Source organism: Geotrypetes seraphini, chromosome 7, assembly GCF_902459505.1.
Source record: "Geotrypetes seraphini chromosome 7, aGeoSer1.1, whole genome shotgun sequence".
NCBI classification, from domain to species: Eukaryota; Metazoa; Chordata; class Amphibia; order Gymnophiona; family Dermophiidae; genus Geotrypetes; species Geotrypetes seraphini.
The window spans coordinates 104,098,508-104,112,396 of NC_047090.1; the positions used below are offsets into that span (position 1 = coordinate 104,098,508).

The 13,889-nt window shown below is 44.4% G+C and overlaps 1 protein-coding gene across 1 annotated transcript in view; it reads right to left on the reverse strand.

Annotated features, from left to right (window-relative positions):
• Positions 1–515: 515 nt before the first annotated feature.
• CRIP2 (cysteine rich protein 2) overlaps positions 516–13,889 on the reverse strand; it is a 268,644-nt gene continuing 255,270 nt past the window's right edge. The window contains exons 7-8 of the mRNA XM_033951871.1: positions 7,527–7,584; positions 516–2,474 (exon numbers count right to left, since the gene is read on the reverse strand). Coding sequence (XP_033807762.1) covers positions 2,407–2,474; positions 7,527–7,584 — 126 coding nt within the window. The 3' untranslated portion in view covers positions 516–2,406. The remainder of the gene's footprint in view (positions 2,475–7,526; positions 7,585–13,889) is intronic.

A 13,889-nucleotide genomic window follows, 5' to 3' on the forward strand; every position in this document is an offset into this window, starting at 1 on the left:
CCTCCGGCCTGGCACTTTTTTTTACAGCCCGTGGTTTTAACCCACTTAAAGCCTGCGGGTTAAAATCACGGGCATACACTGCGGGGAAGGATGGGAGAGTCGGGGCAAGTAGGCAATGAGGGCAGCTCAGGGCAGGCGGGCAGATTGGGGAAGCAGGAGATTGGGGCTGACAGGGCTGAGCAGGGCGGCAGAAGGCAGTCGGAAAGGGCTTCAGTGACCAGTCCTCAGCAGTCGCTTTTTGGGTTGATCGGCCAGCACAGTCAAATCGGCAGATTTGTTTAGTGAATTGCGTCCCTGCCTACTTTGCATGCAGTTCCTCTCATTTGCATGTGCGGATCGGAATCAGATCGCAAAACAGGATAGTGCATACTGCAAGGAGGGAAATTGGGTCGCAAAGGGCTCGCAAATCGATCGGTACACGATCGGTTTGCTTAGTGAATCTAGCCCTACCTTTTGAGAATCAGTGTTCTTCAGTTTCAGACAAAATGATAAGAAACAGTAATTATAAACACTAGAAGATTTGACTTTAGATTTACTATGTGATATGGAAGAGTTATCTTGAAACAACATTTTTCAAGTGTTCCAATAAACAAGACAGAGCAAATGTTCTAAACTAGAAGGTGGGTTTGAAAAGCAACCACTAGCCAGCATGCATGTTCTGAAAAAAAGAAATTGGGTCTAGAATTTGGGTCCTGAGAAGGGAACATATCAGGACTGCCAGAGAACATGATTCAAAGTTCTTTCTTCAAAGGTTAAATGTAGTTATGTATTAAGCAAAAGCCTTCATGGAATATCATGAGAGCCTGCATCATATCTGCAGTGGAAGTCTAATATACAGCTGTGCTGCATCAAAAACACTGATGCCAAAATTACATGCTACTCAATACACTAGTTGGGATTCGGGGAAAACCTGGAAATGTCCTCTTTTTAGAGGACTGTCCAGGTGCCGGATGGACTTTCCAAAACCCAGCAGTTTGTCCTGGTTTTGGAAAGTCCCGATGAGCTCCAGCCACATCTGGAGGACGTCTGAGCATGGGTGGATAATGTCACACACATCCGCGCATGCTCCAGGCCCTCCAGACGCGGCTGGAGTTTGTCGGGGAAGAAGAGAGGAGATTTGTGGGGGCCAGGCTGAACTGGGAGGGGCTGGGGCAGAGCTGAAGGTGGAACTGGATGAGAACGGGGTGGGGGGGGTGGGGTCAGGGCAGAACAGGGCGGGGCCATGCGTCTGGATTTTTGCGGCCCAAAAAATGGTATCCATAAAAACTATCGCCGAGCCATGATCTCTTCTGGTACTGAAAAGAACAATGATTTAGTTAAAACTTCAGTACTTAAGACTTGTGATTACAACACAACAGACCAGATATCTAAAGGATTTTTCCCATTTAGTATCTATAGAGAAAAGTTTCAGTACATCTGGTCCAGTAGAGCAAAAACTGAGCTTCCATTATCCAATATACGTGACTAAACTTTGATATTCCCAAAAGCAAATAAGTAATTACAAAATAAAATGTTTACCTAAATGGAAGCTGATGTTCCCTTTAGCTGCTCAGTAAGTGTTGAAACCTGTCTCTCTTAATTGTTCCCTCCCAGAGGGATCAGAACAGGCGTCACCATATCAACTCAACGCGGGAGATCTTCTGATCTTACCAGTTGTGATACATTACATGCCTTAGGGGTCCTTTTACTAAGGTGCACTAGTGCATCTTAGTGCGCACTAAATGCTAATGCATGCTAACGCATCCATATGATATATTGGACGAGCTAGCATTTAGCGCACCATAGGAAAAAGACCCCTTAGTGTGCTCCTTCCTATTCCTTTTCATCCAGTAAAAAGCAACATTACATTTGGCTCATCTGTTTTTTTGTTTTCTTTTTGTTTTTTTAATAGATACCCGAGTGGCAATGTGAATCCCAATAAGGATTTCCAATGCTTTTTATATCAGTGTGATTTGGGAAAGGGGTGTATATTTTTAATGTTTCAAAGGGCTTATATTAAAAAAAAAAAAAAGAGAACCCTTACAAATGTTTCAGGATAAAATAAAAACAGGGCATATAATTAAAATGTCATGCTGTAGTGGAAAGGAGTTGAGTTATTCAATAAAACATAGTTAGTAATACAGATAATTACCCCGCTTTACATCAAATACATATCAGGTATACAGCTCACAAACAAATCTAGTCCAGACAGAATATAGGACAACTTCTGGTTTTCACCTTTGAGGTTGCTAGACAACTTACTTTGACACTAGGAACAGCAACTTTATTTTTCTCCTCAAGACAAAGCAAAGTTACCTACACTGGGCTTCTACAGATAAGTTTAGTGTGAGGGCATGGATACAGATAGTGTTAAGAGGTGAAAAAGGTGGTCTTTCCCTTCAAGTGAAATCAGTCACCAGCAGCTTCTTAAGGCTGGGCCTTGGTTTCAGGCTCTTTGTCATAGATGTAACTTCCAACTGCTCCAGTGTTCACACCTGTAGTGATCAAAACAAAAGGTATCAAATTATTAGAAGTTGATTCGATTCCAGTAAAGACATTCAGTTATTTAGGAATCTTATTTGATAAAAAACTTTTCTTCGAACAACTTGAAGGGTATTAACGTAGAACAAAATCTTTTCCAGAGAAAGGAAAATGGTAAAACCAGAGGACATAATTTGAGGTTGAGGGGTGGTAGATTCAGGGGCAATGTTAGGAAATTCTACTTTACGGAGAGGGTAGTGGATGCCTGGAATGCGCTCCCGAGAGAGATGGTGGAGAGTAAAACTGTGACTGAGTTCAAAGAAGCATGGGATGAACACAGAGGATTTAGAATCAGAAAATAATATTAAATATTGAACTAGGCCAGTTACTGGGCAGACTTGCACGGTCTGTGTCTGTGTATGGCCGTTTGGTGGAGGATGGGCAGGGGAGGGCTTCAATGGCTGGGAGGGTGTAGATGGGCTGGAGTAAGTCTTAACAGAGATTTCGGCAGTTGGAACCCAAGCACAGTACCGGGTAAAGCTTTGGATTCTTGCCCAGAAATAGCTAAGAAAAAATTTAAAAAAAAAAAAAAATTTTTATATTGAATCGGGTTGGGCAGACTGGATGGACCATTCGGGTCTTTGTCTGCCGTCATCTACTATGTTACTATGTTACAACTGATAGGCCAGGTATTTTTTTTATTAAAAAAAAGGTTATTTCTGGCTTAGAAGTAATCATTCAGTCAGCAAGACCTTAGAATTTGACTCCATTCATACATTAATTCATGCTTTTGTAATACAAAGGTTAGATTATTGTAATTTAGTATATTGTGAAATCAATGCAGCATTTTAATGTAGATTACAGACATTACAAAATTCAGCAGCCAGGTTCCTATTTAAGCCTAAAGTATATGATCATGTCATCCCTCTGTTGATAAGTTTACATTAGTTGCCAATATACTATAGACTTAAATTTAAAATCCTTTGACTTTTAAAGCTTTACATTGTGCAGTTCCATCATACTTGGCTGCTGTAACCATTCCATATACTCCAACACATACATTACAGTCAGCTGGCCTTCAGAGACTGGTACTTCCTTCACCGAAAATGGCTCATTATGAATCAACTTGTAATTCTGCTTTTTTTCTTTTTATCAGAAATTCAAAACAATATTTTAAACAGTATGGACTCCTGTGTTAAGGTTGCTGTAACTTTCAAAAACAGCGGAGAAAAAGAGACCTCATAAAATAAACGCCCACACAATTGAGCACACTCAAGTCAAGCAACATGGGGCTCAATCACAATCGTACGTCTCTCAAAAAAAACTCCACAAAAGCCACCGATATAGACTTTGTACATATTTTCAGCCAAATCTTCTTAAGCACAGAAGTGCATGGGATTAGAGAATGACACGGGGAAAAAATCTGTCCCCGTCACCGCCCCGTCACCGGCCCACCATCCTCTGCACCGCCCCGTCACCGCCGATCCCTTCACCGCCCCGTCACCGCCATCCCTTTCACCGCCCCGTCACCGCCACTGCCATCCCATTCACCGCCCCGTCACCGTCCCCGCTGCATCCATATAAGCCTTAGTACTGTAATATTTAGCTTATTCCTTTCTTATAAATCAAAGTTCCTGCTGCTGAACTAGAGAAAGAGATGTTCAGCTGGCAGGGCTTTGTTTATAAATTTTTATCAACACAACTAATATACTATTTTATCCTAAAGCAAAAAATAAATAAATAAATATAATTTTTTTTTCTACCTTTGTTGTCTGGTTTCTGCTTTCCACATCTTCTCATTGAATTCCTTCCATCCACTGTGTGTCTTCTCTCTGCGTCTTCCATTTGCTGTTACTGTGCCTCTCCCTTAACCCCCCCCCCCAATTGGTCTAGCACCCATCTTCTTCCCTCCGCTCCCGCATAGTCTGGCATCTGTCTTCTTCCCACTCTGTCTTCCACATTTCCCTTGGGGGTCTGTTCCTCTCCACCCTCCTTCAATGTCTGTTCTATTCCTTTCCACCACCACCCTTCCCTCCCTCCTTTACCATCTGTTCCTTTCTACTACCCTTCAGCTCCTCTCGCGTGGCCTATCTACCTTCCTTCCTCTTATTTTCATGGCACGTTAAAATGTAATTTGTGCAAGCCACTGGAGCCTGCAAGCTCGGTCCCTGTCCCATCCCCACAAACCATCTCGCTTCTGTGCTCCTATTTTCTCCATTTCTAATATCTCCCCTATGTATCTGTCATTGCCCCCCCTGTGTCCATATACCATCCCCATGGCATGTCCCCTTTATGTCTCTGTCCCTATGCCCCATGCACAAAATTTCCCCTCTTTCTGTTACCTTCCTGTGTCCAGATTTCCCCTATCTTCCTCTTCCATACCAGTGTGTCTCTTCTTTTCAACCCCATCTAGCTTTTTTCCCTCTTTCTTCCCCCCCCCCCCTGCTTCTAGCATCTGGCTCACCTGCCAGTCCTTCCCTTTCTTTCCTGCTGTGGGTTTTTCTTTCCGACTTCATCCCCTTGGCCCAGAATCCTTTTTCCTTTCACTCCCTCCTTCCAATTTGAGCCGGGAACACTAGCGATCGCACGGTCCCCGCGGCCACTACCTGCCTGCCCGGTCGATCCTGGTGTTTGGCCGGCTCTCTCCCTTCTTCTCACCTTGGTTTGTGGGTTTTCTTTTTCGGCAACCTGCGCGCTTTCCCAGGGAGCCGCACATGCGCGGCTGCTCAGTGTTCGATCTTCTGCTCTGCTGCAACTTCCTGTTTCCGGTTGCGTCAGAGCAGAAGATCGAGGCTGAGCAGCGGCGGGTGTGCGCGGCTCTCTGGTAGCGTGCGGGTCGCCGAGGAGGAGGATCTGCGGACTGGGGTGAGGAGAGGGGAGAGAGCTGGCTGGACACTGGAATCGATTGGGCGGGCGGGTGTGAGCTGCGGGGACCGCGCGATCCTTCATGCCTCACTGCGGGGGACAAGACCATTCACCGCCCCGCGGCAGCGACTGCTAGTTTTCTTCCCCGTTTTCGGCGGATGACCCGCGGCTAAAATGCGGTGGCCGCGGGTAAACCGCCACCGTGTCATTCTCTACATGGGATTCAAGCTCTCCAAGAAATAAATCAAACACCAGAAGGATAAAACGCATCAAGGCAAAAAACCACCAGACTCGACGGCAGCCCTGTTTCGCACATAAATATCCCTCTTCAAACTTCAACAAAATTAATCCCAAAAACAAAACAAGGAAAGAAAACTTGTCCCATAGTAGGCTTGGAACTGACGCTGGCTTACATTTCAAATAGACGTGGCTGCTGAGCTGATCATGGCAAGGGAATCCCCCTGCCATGATCTGCTGAGTGGCTGCAGCAGGGAACCCCCCGTACCCCCCAGCAGGAGACATGCCCACTCCCCCCTCCACCAAGAATTCCCCCAGCACCCACTCCCCAATATTTTACTTCAGCTAAATAGCAAACTCCCCCACCCCCTTAATTTAGTTCCAGTGTCAGTTTTCTGTGTACTACAGTTAGCCCAGAATTCAGTTGTACACTCTGTTTAAATTGGGAAGACATGAGCATGTAACGGATTATTTTATAAGGTTGTATTGGTTGAAAGTAGGGGTTAGGATACATTATAAGCTACTGATAAATGTCTTCATGTGCTTAAGAAAATGGCCCCCAAACACCTGGTTCAGAGCATCTCGCTACGTGAGCCATCTCGATGGCTTCGGTCAACTGATCATGGGGATTTGTCTGTTCCCTCCGTACGGGACTTAAGACTTTCATCATCAAGGAATAGTGTTTTCCACTGTATTGGTCCCAGGGAATGGAACAAACTCCCAGAATATATTCGTCAGCAGCAAAATTGACTGAACTTTAAGAAAGTACTTAAAAGACACTTGTTCTGCATGATGAAATATAAGGTTGAGATTGTCTGAGGAAGGATGAGTGGTGACTATTGGGTGCAGTCAGTGTGCTGATCACTAATGTATTCCATGGTCTGGTCTGTTTTAGAAGGTAGTTTAAATGTGACATGCAATTTTATATTTTGATGTACTTTACGATCTGGCCAAGTTTTTTAGGCTACAATGATGTATGTCGCTGAAGTGACTTGCATGGTTCATGAATTTTTATATCCCGTATGTATGGGTATATTTGCTTTATGGTGATATTTTTGTTGATGTGCATTGAATGTAAACTGTACTGTTGTATTTTGTATATAAATGTGTAACTCACCCTGGATAAGAGCGGGGGATAAATAAACAAAAAAAAACCCCAACTAAATTCAAACGTTCTGAATCAGCAGACATGTAGATTTCAAGTTGACTTGGAGATAGCTTGTATTAAAAAAAAAAAATAAAAAATTCAGAACACTGCGGCCAAGCTGATCTTTGCAAAACGCAAATTTGATCATGTTTCCCCACTTCTGTCCAAACTCCGCTGGCTCCCAATAATTTCCAGAGTTCATTTTAAATGCGCCTGCCTAGCTTTTAAAATCCTACATGGCATCCTCCCTCCCCTAATCCCACTATCTTGGAACTCCTTGAGTCCCGACACTACCTGGCACTCCCAAAAACTTAAACTATCCTTCCCTCGCTAAAAGGTATCCTCTATGAGGGAAAATTGAGAAAATCTCTCTTCTTCAGAATCACAGGGCTTTGGAATAATCTTACTTCCCCACTACGGAATCAGGGCTCCTTCCAACTATTCCGTAAACACCTGAAAACCAGGCTTTTCACAAAAATATAATGCTCTCCTCCCCCCTGTACTCAACCTCCAAATCCAATGTGTTATTCCTTCCTATATTAAGCTTTTGTAAACTGCGCCGAGCTCTATAATTATGGAGAGGATGCGGTATATAAACTTAAGGTTTAGTTTAGTTTAATTCATAATTTGTGACAGTTTGACTCTGATGATCTGGATTGTTTCTAGTTTCAAGTGATATCAAACCCTTGCATGCATGTCTCAGTTATTTTTATGTCTTCAACACCAATACAGTTACTAGAATATTTTGGCACAATAACAAAAATCCATTATACACATTCCTTTTCCCCTAAAATTAAGCAGCAGGACAATGACATACCTTTTGGTCCAAACAGGATTCCATAACAAGGCTTATGGCAGTAAGGCTCTCCATCATGCTATCAAACAAAAAATGAAAACCATAAATAAATTCACCAAATAAAATGCTTAAAAGACAAACTCATCTATAGCTCTGCACAGGGGTGTAGCTAGGACTGAATGAGCCTGGAACAGAACAATTGAAGTAAGCCCCCTATAACACATCGCTCCCTAAGTGATGGGGACGTGGGAAGGATGCACATTTTCCAAAGATAATATTACAGCTAATAAATTAAGAAGATAACATGTAGAAATAAAATAAAACAAAATGAATCCAAGTGATACCTTTTTTACTGGATTTCTACCTTTGTTGTCTGAGCAATGCTTTGGTCCTAGTGTTTCTATTTTGCTTTTTTCTATTTTTTTAACTCTCTGAAGGGTCTCTGTGTCTACCATCCATCTTTCCTGTGTGTCCCTATCCATCCCCATATTCAGCATATCTCCTCTGTGTCCTTATTCCTCCCCTTGGATGCAGTATTGTCCATCTGTGTCCCTGCCCCTAGCTTCCTCCAGAGTCAGCATCTCATCTGTGTCCCTGCTTTTCTCCACCCCGCTCCCCCCTCCCCCACCATCACCATGGTGTGACTTCTCTACCTCCCCCCATTGGTCCGGCATCTCAACCCCTCTCTTCCCTGGTACAGCAACTTTCTCTTTCTTTTCCCTCCCCACAAGTCCTACACCTGCCTCTCCCCCCTTCTCTTTTGATCCAAGACCTCGGTCTATCATTCTCTCTTCCAACTATTCTCCCCCTCAGGCAAGCATTTGCCCTCTTTCTCTGTCTTCTTTTGGTTCAGATCTCTCTCTTAATCTCCCATCTCCCCCCCCCCCCTCAGGTCCAGCATTTCTCCCCCTCTTCCTATTCCCTTATGCGCTCTCTATGTCTTCTCCCTTGTTCTCCCATATCTTTCCTGCCCTTCAAATGCCCCCCTCCCCCCAATATCTTTAGCTTCTCCCTGGTGCTGCGGTGGATTGCCAGCAGCAGCAGAGGCTGTTCTGAATACTGGTCATCTCTGGCTGGCAGGGCCTTTCCTCTGCCATGTTCTGCCTTTTTTGATGCAATTTCCTGTGAACAGGACAGAGCAAAGGAATTGTGTTAATGTACAGTGCTGCATGCATCTGGTAGTGCTACAGAAATAATAAGTAGTACCGTATTTTCACGCATATAACGCGCACGTTATACGCGTTTTTACCTACCACGCATACCCCTCGCGCGTTATACGCGTGAGCGCGGTATACAAATTTTTTTTTACATAGATCCCACCCCGCCCGACGCCCGATTCACCCCCCCCAGCAGGACCGCTTGCACCCCCACCCCGAACGACCGCTCGCTCGCACGCACTCCCACCCGCACCCGCATCCACGATCGGAGCAAGAGGGAGCCCAAGCCCTCTTGCCCGGCCGACTCCCCAACTCCCCGACAATATCGGGCCAGGAGGGAGCCCAAACCCTCCTGGCCACGGCGACCCCCTACCCCCACCCCGCACTACATTACGGGCAGGAGGGATCCCAGACCCTCCTGCCCTCTACGCAAACCCCCCTCCCTCCAACGACCGCCCCCCCCAAGAACCTCCGACCGCCCCCCCAGCCGACCCGCGACCCCCCTGGCCGACCCCCACGACACCCCCACCCCCCTTCCTTGTACCTTTGGTAGTTGGTCGGACAGACGGGAGCCAAACCCGCCTGTCCGGCAGGCAGCCAACGACGGAATGAGGCCGGATTGGCCCATCCGTCCCAAAGCTCCGCCTACTGGTGGGGCCTAAGGCGCGTGGGCCAATCAGAATAGGCCCTGGAGCCTTAGGTCCCACCGGGGGCGCGGCCTGAGGCACAGGGAGGGTGAACGGAGAGTCGGGGCAGTGCACGGAAAGTCAGGGAGGGTGAACGGAGAGTCGGGACAGCGCACGGAGAGTCGGGGCAGTGCACGGAAAGTCAGGGAGGGTGAACGGATAGTCGGGACAGCGCACGGAGAGTCGGGGAGGGCGAAAGGAGAGTCGGGGTGGCCAGAGGAGAGTCGGGGCGGGCGAAAGGACAGTCGGGCTGCATGCGCGGTATACCCGTGAGCGCGGTATACAAAAGTTTTTGTACATAAAATTGTGGTTTCTGCGCGCTATACCCGTGTGCGCGTTTTACACGGGTGTGCGTTATCTGCGTGAAAATACTGTAGTAACCGTAGCAGGAGAAGCACGAGAGATACGAGAAGGCGGGATGGAGCAATGCTGAGCTGGTCATGGGAGAAGGGAGAGAGGCAGGTAGAGATGTCAGACCTGCAGGCAGGAGCACCTTCGGGCAGCTCCTACCATTGGGCGATCCTTGGAATTTAACCTGACTCACTCAAAGGTAGCTACACTCTTGGCTCTGCAGTCTATAGCAATGCATCCAGACTCACCAGATATAGGCACACCTCAGGGGATAATTTTATAAAGAATTTCCCATGGGTAAAGCACTCTTACATGTGGAAAAGGCTATTACTCCCTTGTGCAGATAAATAATGTATGCCAATCTGATCACATGTACATATACACATTGGGGCTCATTTTCAAAGAACTTAGATACATCAAGTACCATGGAAACCATAGATACTCCGGCCCACTGGCATTGAGATATCCAGGTCAGGATGTGCTCAACTCCAAAAATATTTTAGAAAAGGATCCACTAACAATGGTGTAATTTTCTTTTTTTCTTTTAATCTTTATTGATTTTCATATATCTACAGTGCAATAAGGAAGTATATAAGCATATAATAAATCAAGAAAAGCACATTCATCTTACAGACATACATGAGCATTTAAAGCCACCCACCTACCCATCTAATGGAGGAATTTTCAAAATAATTGACAGATGAATATACTATTGTATGTTTGATTAATACAGGGTACTTCAGATGAAGGATGTACTCTCTTTTTTAGGCAAGGGTCGAGATGGGAATTGAAGATACAGTGAGTCGGGAAGACTTGCTACTATGACATTTTCTGGGGTAAGGTTTCTTTTACTTTTTATGTAATACTTTTTTGTTTTTTGTTTTTGCTTACCTGGTCACTTCTCTCATCTCACAAAACATGTAGTACAAAAATATAGCAGTGGCTAATACACTTTATATATGCTAATAATTGCACCTCATTCCTCTTCAGCAGTGTTCAGAGCGTCCTTAGTTTCAGACCAGACAACGGGACAAGCCCGGAGGTGTATGCCACCTGTGTCTCAAACTTCAATCATCACACTGCAATTATTATTTTGTTCTTTTATAATAATGATTACACTGTCCAAACATTTGTAAATTCCTTCAGAGAAAAATCCAGATAAGTGCAATCATTATTATAAAAGAACAAAATAATAATTGCAGTGCGATGATTGAAGTTTGAGACACAGGCGGCATACACCTCCGGGCTTGACCCGTTGTCTGGTCTGAAACTAAGGACGCTCTGAGCACTGCTGAAGAGGAATGAGGTGCAATTATTAGCATATATAAAGTGTATTAGCCACGTCTATATTTTTTTTAGTTTTGCATTTGAAGTTGGCTGGTGTGCTTCCTATTTTTTTGTGGCACTTCTCTTTCTCTACACTAGTATTCTTTGTATTGACACTGAACAAAGGCATCTCAAGTGCCCTCAGTCCCTTGCCCAAGGAGTAACATCAATTCCACTATTGAACTGAGGATGAGAAAGGGTCTAGCGTAGTAATGATTATACTGTATATGTCAGCACTTGAAAATCCAGAAAAGGGAGATTTAAAAAGAGCTACTTGTCCCCAATTGAAAAATGTACTGGGTTAAAGTAACTTAATTGAGAAAAGTAGAAAACAGCAATTGTCTTGCCTATGAAAGAAGCACTTTTTGCCAAACAGAGAAAAAGTCAACAATTATCAAGATACCTCTACAATGAAATTTAGATGGGATAGAACAAAGGCCTAAGGGAGGACAAAAAGAAAAATATGAAATCATTCCATGGTGTAGTAGTGTATTTGATATATTGTATATTAGCAACTGGGATTTGATTTTCTAGTTCACTAAAAGGACATCTAGAACCATATCGCTGGCAAAAGGTCTGGAATTAGAACTGCAGTAGTAATAAAAAATGTTTCCTCTCATGGGATATGGAAGAGTACATTATGTACATTTGTGAATTATAACCTTGGGAGTCAAAATACATACATCTATCGATCTTACCTAAGGGTATTATATTTTTAAAATGCTTTCTAAATAATTGTAGGCCCATACAATTGAAATGAAATAAATAAGGCAACAGCAAAGTCTACATCGAAAAAAATATGACTATTTTACACATTTGACAACTCTTTCACTTGGAAATGGCTTAACCTCAGCTTCCTCCTCCATACAAACAGCCTTAGTACAAAAATCACAGGCAAAGGAAATGTTTATGCAATAATATATCTGCCATCCCCATGAGAGATAGGAAAATAAAATTAGACAAGCCCAGCTTAAACTATGATTTAAGTTACCATGGCTAGAGTCAGCAGTAGTTTTATAAATCTATACTGAAAGCAAAGTTCCCTGCCAAAAAATGTCCTGATGCAGTTATCATCAAAAGCAAATGAGGGGGTTTTACTTTTTTGGCCAAATGGAGGACAGCAGTGAAAGAGCGCAGGAAATGAACTCTGTGGCTCGCAATGGAGAACACAAAAATAGCTTAAGCTCGTCCTCTCAACAGTGATATGCAGTGAAGACCTCTACTCCCACATTTACTAACAAATGTATCCCCATTATTAAGAATATCAGATTCAGCAACAAATCACGACCTTAGAATTACAGGGTTCTAATTGACAATTTTCAGTATTTTTAGCTCTGATGACTTCCGGGTTCTATCTGACATGTAGATGTTATAACACTCACGAAGATTTATTGCAACTTATCTGTTCCTTCATTTCATAAGAAATTACATGGTAAATCCGCACATGTCATTGAACACCAAATTGTCCCACAAACCTCCACTTCAAATTCTCGTGAATGACTTTCGGTACAGTTAGAACCATGTATTTCTAAGGTCGCAAAATGCAATCATGTTTTCACCAAATAGTCGCTCTAACAATGGTGTCAAGAAATAGACAACAGAATACCAATTCACAGAAATAACACTGTCTTATTGTTAGAACTAACAGAAGCAAGTTGGACCTGGGTGCATGAAAGCAGTTCCTATCCGGTATTTACACAACAGGTTTGCCTCTGCCAAAGAAATCAGATCTCAGGAGGCTGATATTCAAAAATAGCAGAAGTCCTTTTTCTTCCTTAATTCCCTCCCCCCCCCCCCCCTTTCCCTGAAGATTGGCTAACTTTTGCTTGTGAAATGGCCAAAGTTTTTCATTTTGGAATGCATTTGTAGTGATCCAGGGGCAGAGCAAAAGGTTATACAGAAAGCTGTGATATTTATTTAAAAAATGTCTTTCCTTATTCCTAGCAGTTTACAAGATACAGTCATAAAATGCAGGCACATACAATAATTTTGTACAAACACACAATAAAGACATTTCAGTTTCTTCAGAAAACAATTATCCGACATTACCACCCACATATCAACGGAAATATTCTGCACTAATCTTATAGCCCGTTACATTAACGGGTGCTAGAATATATGTGTGTGTGTCTGTCTTTATTTCTTTTTCTCTCTCTCTCTCTCCTTAGCCGCTTTCTGTATTTCTGTCTTTCTTTTTCCTCGGCTGTCCACCCATTCTCCCTTCCTTTTACCTTCCCTGTGTCCACTACCACCCCTTCACTGCTCCCCTTATCCAGCAGCAGCCCTTCTCCCTTTTTTTAATCTCCCCCCTGTCCAGCAGCACCTCTTTCCTGTCCCCCTGTCCAACAGTAAGCCTCCCTTCCTTTTTCTCCCCCCCGTCTCTTCCCCTGTCCATCAGCACCTCTTTCCTGCTCCCCCATCCAGCAGTAGGCCTCCATTCCTTTTTCTTCCCCCCTAGCACCTCTTTCCTGCTCCCCCGTCCAGCAGTAGGCCTCCCTTCCCGAAAAAAGCCTCCCCCGACAAGGCGCTCCCTCCCTTCCCCCTCCCTGAACCCCCCAAAATGGCAGAAGGAATGTCGACTCCCTCCTACCATCAGCGCTCCCTCTCACGGCGCTCTAAAATATGGCAGGAGGGATGCCGACTTCCTCCTGAAATGGGGCCAACTCCTTTCCTTCCCCCCCCCCAAAAAAAAACCAACACAGGAGGGATGCCCTCTCCCTCCTGCCACTGGACGTGGACCCCCCTCCCCCTCCCTCTAAAAGTTGGAAGCAGGAGGGGTGCTCAGTCCCTCTTGCTCCTCTGATGAACTGCAGGCCTTAGGCCCCGCCCCAGTTCATTAAGTGCTTTCTGCCCTCCGCCGACAG